The sequence below is a fragment of the Leucoraja erinacea genome, chromosome 18 (genome assembly GCF_028641065.1).
Source record: "Leucoraja erinacea ecotype New England chromosome 18, Leri_hhj_1, whole genome shotgun sequence".
Taxonomy (NCBI): domain Eukaryota; kingdom Metazoa; phylum Chordata; class Chondrichthyes; order Rajiformes; family Rajidae; genus Leucoraja; species Leucoraja erinaceus.
The window spans coordinates 11,695,338-11,710,742 of NC_073394.1; the positions used below are offsets into that span (position 1 = coordinate 11,695,338).

General features: G+C 44.4%; 1 protein-coding gene across 1 annotated transcript; it reads left to right on the forward strand.

Moving 5' to 3' along the window:
* The first annotated feature begins 7,336 nt into the window (after window positions 1-7,336).
* pth1a (parathyroid hormone 1a) lies at window positions 7,337-11,565 on the forward strand. Its single transcript, XM_055649959.1, has 2 exons — window positions 7,337-8,743; window positions 10,415-11,565. Exons 1-2 carry the CDS (start codon window positions 8,652-8,654, stop codon window positions 10,743-10,745), a joined length of 423 nt encoding a protein of 140 aa, XP_055505934.1. The 5' UTR covers window positions 7,337-8,651; the 3' UTR covers window positions 10,746-11,565.
* Window positions 11,566-15,405: the final 3,840 nt, after the last annotated feature.

Genomic DNA, 15,405 nt, shown 5'->3' on the forward strand with positions numbered 1-15,405 from the left:
GGGAGTTGCGAGTCTGTGGAATTCTCTGCCTCGGAGGGCGGTGGAGGCAGGTTCTCTGGATGCTTTCAAGAGAGAGCTAGATAGGGCTCTTAAAAATAGCAGAGTCAGGGGATATGGGGAGAAGGCAGGAACGGGGTACTGATTGGGGATGGTCAGCCATGATCACATTAAATGGCGGTGCTGGCTCGAAGGGCCGAATGGCCTACTCCTGCACCTATTGTCTATTGTCTAACCAAAATTTTGTAAAGCTGCAACATTACTTCCTAACTCTTATACTCAATGCCCCAGCCGATGAAGGCAAACATATCATACACCTTCTTTACCACTCTATATACTTGTGTTGCCAATAATATGTCCGTGATAACCACCGGGTAAAACAGCGAGAGATCCAAGTCCCCATCACCAGTATCACTCCAATAACCCATCGCTCCAGCAGCCCTGGGTTCGAGCCTAACCTCAGACGCTGTCTGTGTGGGGCTTGCACGTTCTCCCCTATGGGTTTACACCAAAGTTTATACCAAAGATAGACATAAAATACTGGAGTACCTCAGCAGGTCAGGCAGCATCATTAGAGAAAATGGATAGGTGACATATCGGGTTGGAACGCTTCTTCAGACTGAAATGCTGGAGTAACTGGAACTTCATGTTGGAACCCTTCATCACCTGTTGAGTTGCTCCAGCATTTTGTTTCTATCTTTGGGAAGGAACTGTTCCTGAATCTGAGGGCGTGCAATTTCAAACGTCTGTGTCTTAGCCTGATGGGAGTGGGGAGAGGATGGAGTGAGACTGCTCCTTGATAATGCTGGCTGGTGGCCTTGCTGATGTAGCGTGAGATGTAGGTGGAGTCCATGGAAGGTCCACCTCAAGGTCTGCAGAGGCTCAAGAAGGCACCTTCTGAAGGGCGACAAGGGGCGGTAATTAAGTGCCGGCTCAGACCACGTCCCTTGAAGAAACAAATAAATTGGGGGCAAGCGGTCATTTCAATGCTGTAATATCACAGAAGTGTAACGTATTCGAAGCAGCTGAGAAATGTGCTCTGTAACAGCGTCCCAGGAGAGTTCAAACAATGCGGCTCGCATTACGTAATCGTGCTCCGTCCACACAGGTTCAGTGGCTGGAAGTCCTGCTTCGTATATGTAATGGTTCATTGATAGGCCTCCCACATTACTGAGTGTGACATTTGTGTGGCTGATCGCAACCCAGAGGTGAAGTAATTAGGGCTGTCAACCGGGGTCGAGGTTTGCTGAGGGAAAGCTGTGTGTGGAATGATGCACCGGCCCCTTCGCAATCTGGTGCAAGCCCAGAGGGCATATCGCTTAAGCTCGTGTCATCAAAACATGTCGATGCTCGGGAATCAATCAGACCTCCTATGACCAGAGGGCTCTGATATGTTGTCATTGCCGCTCTTGTTCCTGAGCTCATTGTTTTCCCTTGCTGTCGAATTGCTGGTCAATGTCTCCCAGCGACTCCAATTAGCTCATTGCCAACAAAGGACTGAACCTCTTGGTGCTCCGGGACTCATCCCTGCTTCTGTATTAAACGCTCCTAGATCCTGCACTAGGAGGCTTGTGAGGAATTCCAGTTTGGAACGGGTGGTGAATCTCTGGAAATCTTTTGTCATGCAGACGGGTTCACTGGGAGGGTATTTAAAATAATAATCAGTATTAATATTATCAGTGTCCATGTGGAGTTTGCAGGTTCTCCCAGTGACCCTATGGGTTGCCTCCGGGTGCTCTTGTTTTCCTCCCACATCCCAAGGAAGTAAGGGTTTGTAGGTGAGTTGAGCTCTGTAACTTGGCCCTCGTGTGTAGGGAGCAGACGTGACACTGGGATAATGTAGAGCTAGTGTCAACGGGTGTAGAAAGGAACTGCAGATGCTGGTTTATACCGAAGATAGACACAAAGTGCTGGAGTAACTCAGCGGTTCAGGCAGCAACTCTGGAGAAAAAGGATGGGTGATGTTTCGGGTTGGGACCTTTTCTTCAGACTGAAAGTAGAGGGGAGGGAACTGGAGGTAAGAAAAGTCTGGAACAAAGCAGTGCCAGCAACAGATGCCCAAGGTAGGGTGGAGCCCACAAGGGTCCACTGTTGGCTGGGGAAGAGGTGAAAACAAAGGGATGCAAGGATGAGCTGGAGAGCAGTAGGAATTGCAGGTGGGAGCAGTGGGAGAGGGTCTCACAGAACTCCTGGCGGAGGGAGGAGTAGAACCCCTTCAAAGTAGGCGGGTGATGGAAGGTCAGCGTGGACTGAGCCAAAGCACCTATTTCCATGCTGTATCTTTAAACAAACTTAAACGGGAGGTGGAAACATCTTTGGAAGATCGGGGGGGGGGGGGGGGGGGGGGGGTATTGAGAGCTACGATGATGATCTGACACAGTGAGTGGGATAAGGCTATGCTCATGCTTGTTGTGGTTCTATTATAAGGTCAAACCAGCCACTGCCACCCTCTAACTCTTTCCTCAATGCCCTTAAAATGGCTTCATTTCTCACATCAGGCAGCCCAGTGGCACTGCTGGTGCCACTTCACAGCTCCAGAGATCCATGTTCGATCCTGACCTGGGGTGCTGTCTGCATGGAGTTGTCATGTTCTCCTCGTGAGCGCATGAGTTTCCCTTGGGTGCTCCGTATTCCTCTCACATTGCAAAGACACGTGGGGTTTGGTGGATGAACTGCCCACTTAAATTGTCGCTGTAGTGTGGGTGAGTGGTGGAATCTGGGTGGAATCGATGGGAATGTGGAGAGAATCAAAAAATGGGATTGATGTAGGACTGGTGCGACTGTGACGTTGATGGTCGGGTCGAGGGACTTGTTCCCTTGCTGTGTGGCTGGGACCATGAATTTCATTTTGAAAGAGCAATGAACAAACCAGATGCTGACAATCAATAAACTACAGTTGCTAGAACTTAAAAAAAAATCAAATGATGGATTCAGAACCAAAATATGAACTGTTTCTCTCTCCACAGTTGCTGCCTGACCTGGTGAGTGTTTCTGGCATTTACTGTATCTTTATGGCAACCTGTTGCTTTCTCTGTCACCCCTGACATGAGTCCGTTAATCCAGATTTATTTAATAAACAGAATTTGAAACTCTGACTGCCAGTAATATATATGTCATCAAATCATTACTCTAGCCGCCTGGCTGGTTAGCCCAGTAACACAAATACAATGCCATGGTATCTTTATTTAATTTAAGTATCTAATTTAAGAATAACAACATACTTTTTTTGGACAGGGGGAGTGAAATTAATGTGTGTATATATATATATCTATATATATATATGTATGTGTGTGTGTGTGTGTGTATATATATATATGTGTGTGTGTGTGTGTAACACACACACACACATATATGTGTGTGTGTGTGTGTGTGTGTGTATATATGTGTGTGTATGTATATATATACACACACACATAGATATATAATAAGTGCGTATATATACATATATGCATGTGTGTGTGAACTAATAATATATAATTATGGAGGCATAGATTGGGTAGACAGTCAGAACCTTTTTTTCCCAGGATGGAAATGTCAAAGGCTAGAGGGCATAGATTTTAGGAGACAGAGGCAAAGTTGAAGGGAGATACGCGGGGCAAGGTTGTTACACAGAGAGCGGTTGGTATCTGGAACATCTTGGAATAAATGTAGAATGGAGCAACCCACCATCAACTCCATGCCTTGGGAAAGCAGCCAACATTATCAGGGACTACTTTCATCCCGGTCATTCCCCCCTCCCCCCTCTCCCATGGATCAGAAGATACAAAAGCTTGATAGCATGTAGCACCAGATTCAGGTTCTTCCGCACTGTTATCCAATTCAATTCAATTCAATATTTATTCCATGTCATTGAACCTCAGTGAGGCTCAAACGAAACTCCATTTCTACAGCCATACAAACAAAACAATTCCTACAAGACACACAAACAATCCAATTCACACAAACATCCATCACAGTGAATCTCCTCCTCCTCCGACTGCTGAACAGTCCTCCCATAAGCTGATGGTGTAGTCCCGATCTTCCAACCTACCTCATTGTGGGCCCTGCACTTTATTTTAACCAACGCTTTCTCTGCAACTGTAAAGCTATGATGCTATTACACTATATTCTGCACTCTGGTGTTTTTCAGGACAGGTAGAAAATAATAAACAATACAATACTTACAGGACATTTAAATATGAGAAGGGAGAGGAGTTGACCAACAGGACAACTAGGAAACTGATCGACCGGGGGAAACACAGATGTGTCTGACTAACTAATGACTCTATATCGATTGCAATATAGTTGACTATTAACGAGCCTCTGATACAGTCCAGCAACCCACTCAGTTCTCGGGCAATAGATGACGGGTTGGCCATTACACAGTGCATGGATGAATCCACAAAGGGCCCATAATGCTGGGACTTTACCACCTTACACAGAGGGTGATGGGTTGAGGAACATCAGAGGGTGTGGGGTAAGGGACAGAGGGGGATGATGAGAGAGAGAGGGGATGCCTTTGCTCAACATTCAGGCACTCAGCACTGTAACTGTATGTTGCTATGCAGCCAGAAGCCATTTGGTCCATCATGCTCATGCTGGTCCTTTGCCCAATTTTATAAAGTATGAAATATGGAAGCCAATTCGTGCACAGCAAGATGTCGTAAGTGAAAGAAAGGCCAACTACATCATCCCACAGCCCTTTCCAGTATCATCAAAAACCCACACCACCCTGGCCACACTGAGCTCGCCGCTACCATCAGCAAGAAGGTACAGGAGCCTGAAAACTGTGACCACTAGGTTCTTCCATGCAAACACCAGGCTCTTCAACACCACACAACACTAGCGTCGGCAACGATGATCTTCTATCAGCTTTGTCTTTGGTTGCACTACAGAGTTCAGTTTTTGTACTATTATGGTTAATTAATATTCCAGTGATTAATTTATTGTATTTTAATTGGTGTGTTATTATCTGTGCGTTATGGGATTAGTGTAGATAAATGGGATTAGTGTACACTAATCTACACCATATTAGTGTAGATGGTTGGCCTGGATGTGTTGAGAAGATGGGTCTGCTTCTGTGCTTCACGGCTCTATGAGCTGAAATGTTTCAGATGCTTCCTGACTCACTGAGAGTTTCCAGCATTTTCTAGTTTTATATCAGAACCTCAACATCTGCATTTCTTTTTCATGAGAAGTGTACAAAATCATGAGAGGAATAAATTGAGTAGACACACAGTCTCTTGCCCAGAGTAGGGGAATCAAGAACCAGAGGACACAGGTTTAAGGTGAGGGGGGAAAAGATTTACTTGGAACCTGAGGGATAACATTTAAAGAGTAGTGGGTGCATGGAACGAGCTGCAGGAGGAGGTAGTTGAGGCAGGTACTATTGCAATATTTAGGAAACACTTGGACATGTTCATAGATAAGATAGCTTAAGAGGGATATGGGTCAAACATTGGCAGGTGGGACAAGGGTAGATGGGACATGGTGGTCGGTGTGGCCACGTTGCATCGAAGGGCCTGTTTGCACACTGCATGACCCTATGACTCCATGACACTGCGGGCCCTTCCACAACCTTGAGAACAGATGGGGCCTCAGTTCAATTATGCTCTGAACATCAGCCCTTCTGACAACCCCCTCAGCACCACACAGGAACATCAGCAAGGTTGGTCATGGTTCAGCATCTGTGGACAGGGTTAAGTCCACAAGCTGAATCAGAGGCAAGGGAAATCTGGAGCAGACATTACACAGAGAGTGATCTGGGGAAATCCATGCCTAGATCAGGAGTCCCAGCAGAGAATTCACCCTGAAGGCCATACGGTTGCATTCATTAGTAGAAGCAATCAACTGCAGATGCTGGTTTATAAAAATAGACACAAAGTGCTGGAGTAACACATCGAGTCAGGCAGCATCTCTGAAGAACGTGGATAGGTGACATTTCAGGCTGGGACCCTCCTTCAGATGGCCTGAAGAAACGTCATCTATCCATGTTCTTCGGAGATGCCTCCTGACCAGCTGAGTTACGCCAGCACATTGTCTCTTGTGTTGTACTCATTCTTCCTTCTCATCCGCTACCTTGTTTGCAAACTTTCTTGCAGCATTCGATAATAAAATATATGCAGCACAAACATAGACCATTCAACCCCACAGCTCCACACTGGATCCCATTCCCCCGCATCAGCCTGCGTTCAGCCCTCTTCGTCTCCCCCGTCACCAGAACGTTGTACTCCTTCGTCCAGATTCCCACAACACACTCTCCTCCCTGCTCTCCGGGGATAGGAACGTCTCCCGAGTTCACACATGAATTTGATGTCTGCCGTGAACTTTTACACTTTAGACGCAGCGCGGAAACAGGCTCTTCGTCCCACGGAGTCTGCGCTGACCAGCGGTCCCCGTAACACTTACACCGCAGGGACAATTTTACAATGTTACCGAAGCCAATTAACCTACAAACCTGCTTGTCTTTGGAGTGTGGGAGAAAACCGAAACACCCGGAAAAAAGCCCGATCTGTACAGATTACACGCATGTTCAGCATTGAACCCGGGTCTCTGGCACTGTATTTAGGCAGCAACTCTACTGCTGTGCCATTGTACCAAGTACTATAGTTACCCTAGTACTTATAATTATGACCCTTAGTTCTCATCACACACACGTGGAAGTGTCAACAGTAAAAAAAAACACCAGATAAAAATCGTTATCTTTTTGAAGATCAATTTGAAAGTGATTAGTGGGTTAATTTGCCACTCAATTAATGGTAAAGCAATCAAAGGGATTTGATCTAAGTGTGAGCGAGCGCGGCACGGTGGCACAGAGAGTTGTTGCCTCACAGAGGCCCGGGGTTGATCATGACCCCCTGCTGTCTGTCTGTACGGAGTTTGTGCGTTTTCCCTGTGACCGCAGGGTTTTCTCTGGGTGTTCCAGTTTCCTCCCACACTCCAAACACAAACAGGTTTGGAGGTTAATTGGCTTTGGTAAATTGCAACATTGTCTCTCGTGTGTAGGATAGTGTTAGTGTATGGGATGGTCGCTAGTCGGCACAGACTCGGTGGGCTGAAGGGCCTGCTTCCACGCTGTATCTCTAAAGTCTAAAGATTCAATTGCAGAAATGGAAGAAAATAAGAAAGAGAATCAGCATGGATCTAATGGGCCAAATGACCTCCTTCAGAGTTATTACAACACGATAAACACTTTCCTGAGTATTTTAGTAACAGAAAATAAATAAAATGTATTTCATGGTACATTAGTATTTTAGTATTTCATTCATTTATCATTGTGCCAACATACTTAATAACAGATTTTAAAATATATGTCCAGCATATAACTGTCAATGGAGACACAGAATACAAGCAAGGGACTGCATGTTCCGGGTACCACTTATTGTGAAGTAGTTATAGAGTCACAAAAATAAGTGCAGCAGAGGAACAGGCCCTTCGGCCCACCGGGGTCATGCCAACCAACGACCACCCATTTACGCTGATCCTACATTTGTGCTCTTTTCTTTATTCTCGCCACGTTTTTTGGCAATCACAAATCACAGGATGAATGTGACCTGGAACATTGCTCACAAACCCACTCTAAACAAATGCAAAAGGAATTTACTAAAGAGAATTAGATGCATACAGGGTAAGGAAGAAGGCAGTGGGTTAATTGTACTTATCTTTCGGTGGGCTAGTACTGGGACGATGGGACGAACGGCCACTCCCTGACACATTTCAGAAGTAGGGGTTTAAGAAGCCAGCAGAGGCATTTCTGAATCCACGGAGCTGGTACACATGTCAGGTTGACGGACAGGCTAATCTGACACCCACACTACACTTTAGATGCGATCAGTGCTTTTAAAAATCTCGCCAGCAACACCAACGCCCCATATATAAACCCCACTACCCCTCACCCCCACAAACAAGTGCTTCGGGCAAACCGAGCAAGTTATTCCAGCAGCCAACACAAGCAAAGAGTTTTGTCAACTCTCTCAACACTTTGATCTGGGTGAGTGCTGCTCACATTGTTGTAACGGCGCGCACGTTTAATGGGTCTGGGCTCAATGTAGAAATTCTAGGGCGTTTGATGTCTTGAGTAGAACACCGAGATTTGTCCTTAATCTTCTGGGCTCCGTTCTTAAGAAATGAAACCTCCCGTTTAGTTAAACTCTGTGTGGCAATGTTAAGTCAACTCGTTCAGCGAAGCCGATGAATTGAAGAAGGGTCCCGGCCCGAAACATCGCCTGTCCATGTTCTCCAGAGATGCTGCCTGACCCGCTGAGTTACTCTAGAATTCTGTGTCTTTATTTCCCGGTGTAATTTGTGCAAGCAGATCGTTTCATTGGGACTCGACTTAACTGGATTTGACACGGTGTCCTCTGATTAGATACCCCAATCTCTATTAAATGGGTTGTTTTGTTGTAGTGATTGATTTTAGACAAAAATGCTGGAGAAACTCAGCGGGTGAGGCAACATCTATGAAGAGAAGGAATAGGCGACGTTTCGGGTTGAGGAACCCTTCCTCAGGGTTCTTTAATGGCGAGGAAGGGTCTCGACCCGACTTCTCTCTATAGATGCTGCCTCGGCCGCTGAGTTTCTCCAGTATTTTTGTCTACCTTCGATTTTTTTTCCCAGCATCTGCAGTTCTTTCTTAAATAGTGATTGATTTTGATCGATTTTTATTTACAGTCTCAATGGGCTCGCTCGGAATTCGCTCCCAATCTCAGGGGTTGATCGTTCTCTGCACCCTCTGTACCGCTTTGCTATCGGAGAGTCGGCCAATAAGGTGATAAATCGTCGAACTAGAAATGTTTCGTTTACGCATAGTCAGTCTGATCGGCCAATCATCTGCATAATGTCTTGTTTTTTTGTGTGTTCAAGAATGTCTTGTTTTGAGATATGTTTGTGTCATATTGATGTATTTGTTCAGGCTGCAGGCAGTATTTGACTTATTTTCAGAATAATATCCATCTGTCTTGTTTTGAGATATGTCTCAATATATTTGTACACTTTCAATATCCTTGCTTAAGATGCCTATTTGCTTTATTTTCAGAATTACTTCTAAGATTATATTTATCTTAGTTTGAGACATGCACTGATTTTTAAATTTGTTTTAGTTGTGCCGAAGATCTCTGTATTCATCTTACTTTCAAATCTGTGTTTAATGACATTTGGTGTATAAAATGTAGAGATTGAAGGAGATGCATGTGAACCTCTGTCTCACCTGAAGGGGCTGCTGGGGTCTTTGGGTGGATGTGAGGGACGAGGTATAGGGACAAATGCTATCTGACTCGTGAAATTCCTTCAGAACATTTTTTTAATTTGCTCAAGATTCCGGCATCTGCAGCCTCTCATGTCTGCTTGAGATCAGGTTATCGTCAGTATTGCTTATGGCCGCCGTGGGGTTTCTTGTTTGCAAATTGTCTGCGCGCTTCTAGTATTGGAAAAGAGAACACACTGTCAAGCTAAAAACGAAATACATGGGGAAGCTCTGAGGTAGAGAAAGGGGCTTGTGGCAACACAGATAGAGTGGTAAAGAAGGCATATGGTATGCTCGCCTTCATCGGGTGGAACCTTGAGTATAAGAGACACAAAGTCATAATGCAGCTTTTCAGGACTTTGGTTACGTTTACTTTGGATTACTGCCTGCAGTTCTGGTCGCCCCATTACAGGAAGGGTGTGGAGACTTCCGAGAAGATGCAAGAAGTTTATCAAAATGCTGCCTGAACTAGGGGACATTAACTACAAGGAGACATTGGATAAACCTGGATTGTTTTCTCTAGAGCGTCAGAGGTTGAGGAAAGACCTGATAGACGTATATACAATTCTGAGAGTCATAGATAGGGTAGACAGTCAGAACCTTTTCCCCCAGGGTGAAGATGTCAAAGACTAAAGTGCATAGATTTAAGGAAAAATGGGCAAAGGTTAAAGGATATTCCAAAGACTTGGCTTAGGTAAAATTGTAAATTGTCCCTGTGGTGCAGGGGAATGCTAGTTTACGGGGTGACCGCTCGTTGGCGCGGCCTGTTTCACGCTGTATCTCTCAAGTCTAAAAGCCTAAAGATATGTGTGGGACACGCCTAAAGATATGTGTGGGACACGTTTTAGTACACAGAGATTGGTGGGTGCCTGAAACACGATGGTGGAAGCAGAAAAGCTAGTGGTGTTCATAAGTTATGGGAGCAGCGTTAGTCCATTCGGCAAGATCAAGTCTACTCCGTTATTCAATCACAGCTGATCCATGATTCTCTCTCAACCCCATTCTCCTGCCTTTGCCCCATAACTCCTGACACCCGCACTAATCAATGGAGGGATTTGGATCATGTATGAGCAGATGGGATTAGTTTAACTTTGCATCATGCTCAGCCCCGATATTGTATTCCTGTGTTATATTTTTTGCTATGTTCTAATGTACTTCCAGTGCGATTGAGCTATTCCAATCTTGTTTTTCCTCCAGGAGGTCGGTGAGTGAGATGCAACTGATGCACGATATGGGGAGGCATCTGTACGATAGTAAGAGGCAAGAGCTGATTAAAGATGTGGTAAGAGATGTCCACACAGCCAGCGAGAAGCATATCACCCCTTACACCGAGTCTCTGAGCCCTAAACACCCTCGCTCGTGCAAGCTCTCACCCGCGGTGAGAAGGCAACAGAGCAGGGCAAAGAGCAGGAGGCCGAGGAACAGCGAGAAAGAGGGAATCAAGAGCGTGAGTGCTGACGACTTCTCGGACATGGGAACACCGCAAGATCTCGACAGTCTTCCAAAGACTCCTGACGATATTGCCTGAAGATCTTGTTCATAATTTCCCTGATTTGAACAAGATAGATTGCTGCTATATTCCTTTGATTTCAATACTCATTTGAAAACTAAATGTAAGCTAAAAGCGATCAATGCCCAAAGTATTAGGGATGGAGAAGCAATGTGGTTAAATCTAAAAAAAGCCCTCTAAAATAACAACGGCAATTTGATTTGGGTAATAAATGTTGACCTTTCCAGCAAAGCCCAGATCCTTAAAAATGAATAAGTCAAATGAGTGTCCTTTTATTTCAAGATTTGTGTTCACTTTGCATGAAGGGTATATTATAAAACCAATGTCAGCTTCTTTTAACTGTTGATACTAAAGTTGCCACGCAAATTTGGCATCACGTCCACTCTTTGCACAGAACATGGCAAGCAAATCACCTTATCCCAGTGAGATGAGATGCAACAACAACCTGCATCGACATTGCACCAAGCACAGAGCAAAGAGTGGCAAAACCATAACTCAATGGGGGGGAAACCTCTTACCTTTGGCCACAAAGGTGCCTCCTTCAGTTTACTGTAAGATCTGGTGGTTAGATCGTAGATATATATTATTTTGTAAAACACTGGTGTAGTTTTAAAATATATTTGGCTTTTCTTCTACACGCTTTGGGTTAGAAATGAAGGGGAGATGAACCCTTATTATGCCATTAACATTAATTATGATACAAAATGCTGGAGTTATGGGTCTGTCCCACTTACGCAACTTTTTCAGTGACTGCCGGCACCCATCATAGGTCATTGCAGGTCGACGAAAATGTTCAACATGTTGAAAATCCAGCGGTGACCAGAAAGACGCTACGACTCTTTGGGCGGCTGAGGAGACGACTCATGACCATACAGGCAACACCCTGGTGTCATGTCGCGGGGGTGAAGCCTGTACGGTCGTGAGTAATCGCACAAAGAGTTGTACCTTGTTCTGGTCGCCGCTGGATTTTCAACATGTTTAACATTTTCGGCGACCTGCAACGACCTATGACGGGTGTCGGTAGTTGCCGAAAAAGTTGCGCAAGTGGGACTGACCCATAACTCAGTGGGTCAGGCAGGATCTCTGGGAAAAAATAGATAGGTGACGTTTCAGTCTGAAGAAGGGTCCCGACCTGAAACGTCACCTGTCCATTTTCTCCAGAGATCCAACCTGACCCGCTGATTTACTCCAGTATTTTGAGTCTATCTTTGGTTAAAACCTGTATCTGCAGTTCCTTTGTTGTTGCGTTATAACACAGTATGTTTTAATTTAAGTTCTTTGTTTCAATTTTAGTAACAAATATCCAATTGTCAACAAGTAACACCTCCAAAAACAAATATCAAATTTTGCCAAGCATAATTTCATTAAACACATTCATTCGTTAATAAGTTGCACTGCCTTTCAAGACTTAAGGGCCTGTCTCACTTAGAAGACCTAAACAGCAACCTCTGGTGACCTTGCCCACCACCAAAGGTTTCCATGAGGTCACCGGAGGTTTTGGTCACTCTCCCTAATGGTTGAAAGTGGTTTCCGCGTGATCGAGACTTCATCTAGGTTGCTGTTATTTTTTCATCATGATTAAAGCCGGCCTCGACTAAAAATAGGTCACCGTTTAAAAAATTGATCATTTTTTAGTCGCATTTCTAGTCGAAGCCGGTTTTCAAACATAGTCGAGGAAGGTTTTCAACATATGCGTGGGAGGTGGTAGGAGGTTGCAGGTCACCTTGACCGTGAATTTTTTTTGAGTGGCGGGCAAGGTCACCAGAGGTTGCTGTTTAGGTCTCCTAAGTGGGACAGGCCCTTTACACGCTAGGTATTCATCACCAGATCTTACAATAATTAGTCTATGCCGTTTTTTGGCCAAAATGCTTAACTGAAGAGCTATCTTGGGTCATGTAAAAGATCCCACAGCACAGTGTTGGTGCCCAATGATGATTTCCCCAGCATTCTAGACCAATATTGGAGCCTCAATGAACAACTTATTTGGTTGTCCATGAGGAGAGATGGAAGAGGGTTTTCATTCAGGGGAGAGATTAGAGAAACTTGGCTTGTTTTCCCCAAGGTGAATGAGGCTGAGGTGAGACCTGATGGTCGTATTTAAGATTACGAGAGGGTAGTGCAAAGAACTGAAGAAGGGTCCCAACCCAAAATGTCCTGAAGAAGGGTCCTGACCCAAAACATCACCTATCTATGATCTCCAAGGATGCTGCCTGACCTGCTATGTTACCCCAGCATTTTGTGTCTTTCGTAGTCTAAATCTATTTTTACATGGCAGTGGTATCAAAAACAAAAAGGCATAGGTTTAAGATGAGAGGAAGACGTTTTAAAGGGGATCCTGAAGGGACAGTTAATGTTATGCAGAGTGGTTGGTTGATATCTGGTACAGGACCCATTTGATAATATGATCATATGACTCTATCTACAAAACAATATCACAAATCTCAAATTATTTGCTGCTTATGAGAGCTTGCTATACATGAAGATGTTGAACCAGTGACCACTTAAAATGAGCTTCATTGTCTATTGGGTGTTTGAGAATCTTGAGGAGGAAAGCACTGTTGCAAGTAAACATCTTTTGTTCAATTGGTTCAGTGATGTTCTTCAAGGGAAGGATATCCAGTCAGCCATCTGTGTGCTTTCTCATTCCACACTGATGCAGCTGACTATTAGGAATCTGTTCCCTCACTCGATCCAGCAAGCCACTCGAGGATGATTTACAAAAAGACACCTCTTTTCCAGCAGCACCTGGAGGTGGTGTAATAACACTAGCCTTACTGTGGCACTGAAGTACAAAACACAAGAAGAATTCTCTCTGTGTGTTGTGAATGCAGCTTTAGAGTTGACACTTTATAGAATCTTTATTGTAAAATAAAAGTAATGTATTTTCCTTTAGTATAAGGTGCATATTTATTCTTTGTAATTTATGTTTCGCATAATTTATAACTTTGTAAAAATGCACTTTTCGTATGATATGGTTGCACCAAGATTATTTGTGTGATTAAGACATTCTCTTGTTATGCAATTCTCTGCTGAATCTCACGCAGGGGCCACATACGTTGTAACGACAGACTCATCTCCAATTGTGGGTGATGTGAGACTGAGTCTCCTTTGACCGAGGTATAACCTCCGTAGAGACATCAGTAAATTGGAGTCACAGATCTTATGATGTGACCTTGTCAGCAGGAACCCTGGCACAGAGACCAACATCCACAGTGCGACCATTACTGGGCAGAAAACCCACAGGGGACACGTTGACATCTGATGCCAAGTTTCTTGTCAAGTGCCCCCATGGCCTTTGCTAGGGTTTGCCAAGCCATAAAGCCTTCCTTTCATGTGGAAATTCAAAAGTATTACTCCCTGCCAGAAATACTAATGCATAGCCCGAGATGTTTTTAAAACTTAGAGGTTATTTACTTTTCCATGAACTGTAACCTTTACAAGATGATGCTCTCTGTTGAACAAGACTGTTCCTCTCATTATATTGCTCAGCAAAATCTTTCTCACTCACATCTTCCAAGTTATTGAGCGGAGAAGGTTTTACAGGGTTACATTTGAAATAGCACAACTTGGCATTTTTTCAATGCTTCCATGAATTAGTTAATTGCTGGTAAAATTTATTTTGGCTCAATAAAGTTGGGAAGATTCTTGTCTCCGAAATGACATGTTTCTTTTTCCTTATTTCAAGTCAACACGTCAACGTTGCCGTCAAACAACCGTAACAGCATATGCTGAATGTCTGAATGAGAAACAGAAAAAAAAACTGGAAACACTCGGGTGGTCAGGCAGCATCTATGGAGAGAGGGAGTAAATAGTTCAATAGTACTTTATTATCACATATACCCAAGTACAGTGACATTCTTTGCGTACAGTTCAGTAAGAATCTTACTACACATACATAAATACAAAAGTGTGGGAATGATAGATAACACTGAGGTGAACACAAGAGTCACCGTTTCCTGCACCATTTTCAGTCCGAGAACCTTCATCAGAAAACAAGGTACTGGAGGAACTCAGTGGTTCAGGCAACATCTATGGAGGGTAAAGGACAGATGACGTTTTGGGTCAGGGCACATCACCCGTCTGAAGAAGGATCCTGACCTGAAATCGGCAGAGACATTGTCGGCTGAAGGACCTGTTACCGGGCAGTCAAGGTCAAAACACATCTCTCCTTTTCCCTTCACTGAAGCTGCCTGACCCACTGAATTCCTCCAACTGTTTACTTTTTACTCAAGATTCCAGCATCTGCCATCTCCCGTGTCACCGTTTATCAGAACCCTCACCTGCCAAAAGGTTTTGGACCTGAAACATGAACTCAGTTTCTCTCTCCACATACGCTGCCTGACCTGATGAGTATTTCCAGCATTTCCTTTTCCATCGACATTCCACATCAAGTTTCATTTTGCAGCGTGTGGCACTGATACTTCACAGAATCAGCAGTTTGGTTTCAATCCTGACCTCCGGTGCTCTCTGTGTGGAGTTTGCATGTTCTCCCTGAGACACCGTGGATGTCCCCCATGTGCTGCAGTTTCCTCGTACATCACAAAGACGTGTGCGTCAGTAAGTTATGTATCCATGGTAAATCATCCTTTGTGTAGATGGGTGTTAGGAGAAGAGTAGAGAAAATAGTGGAGGGAAATAAATGGGGGAATGGGGTTGCACTGTGAGCCAGCATATAGTC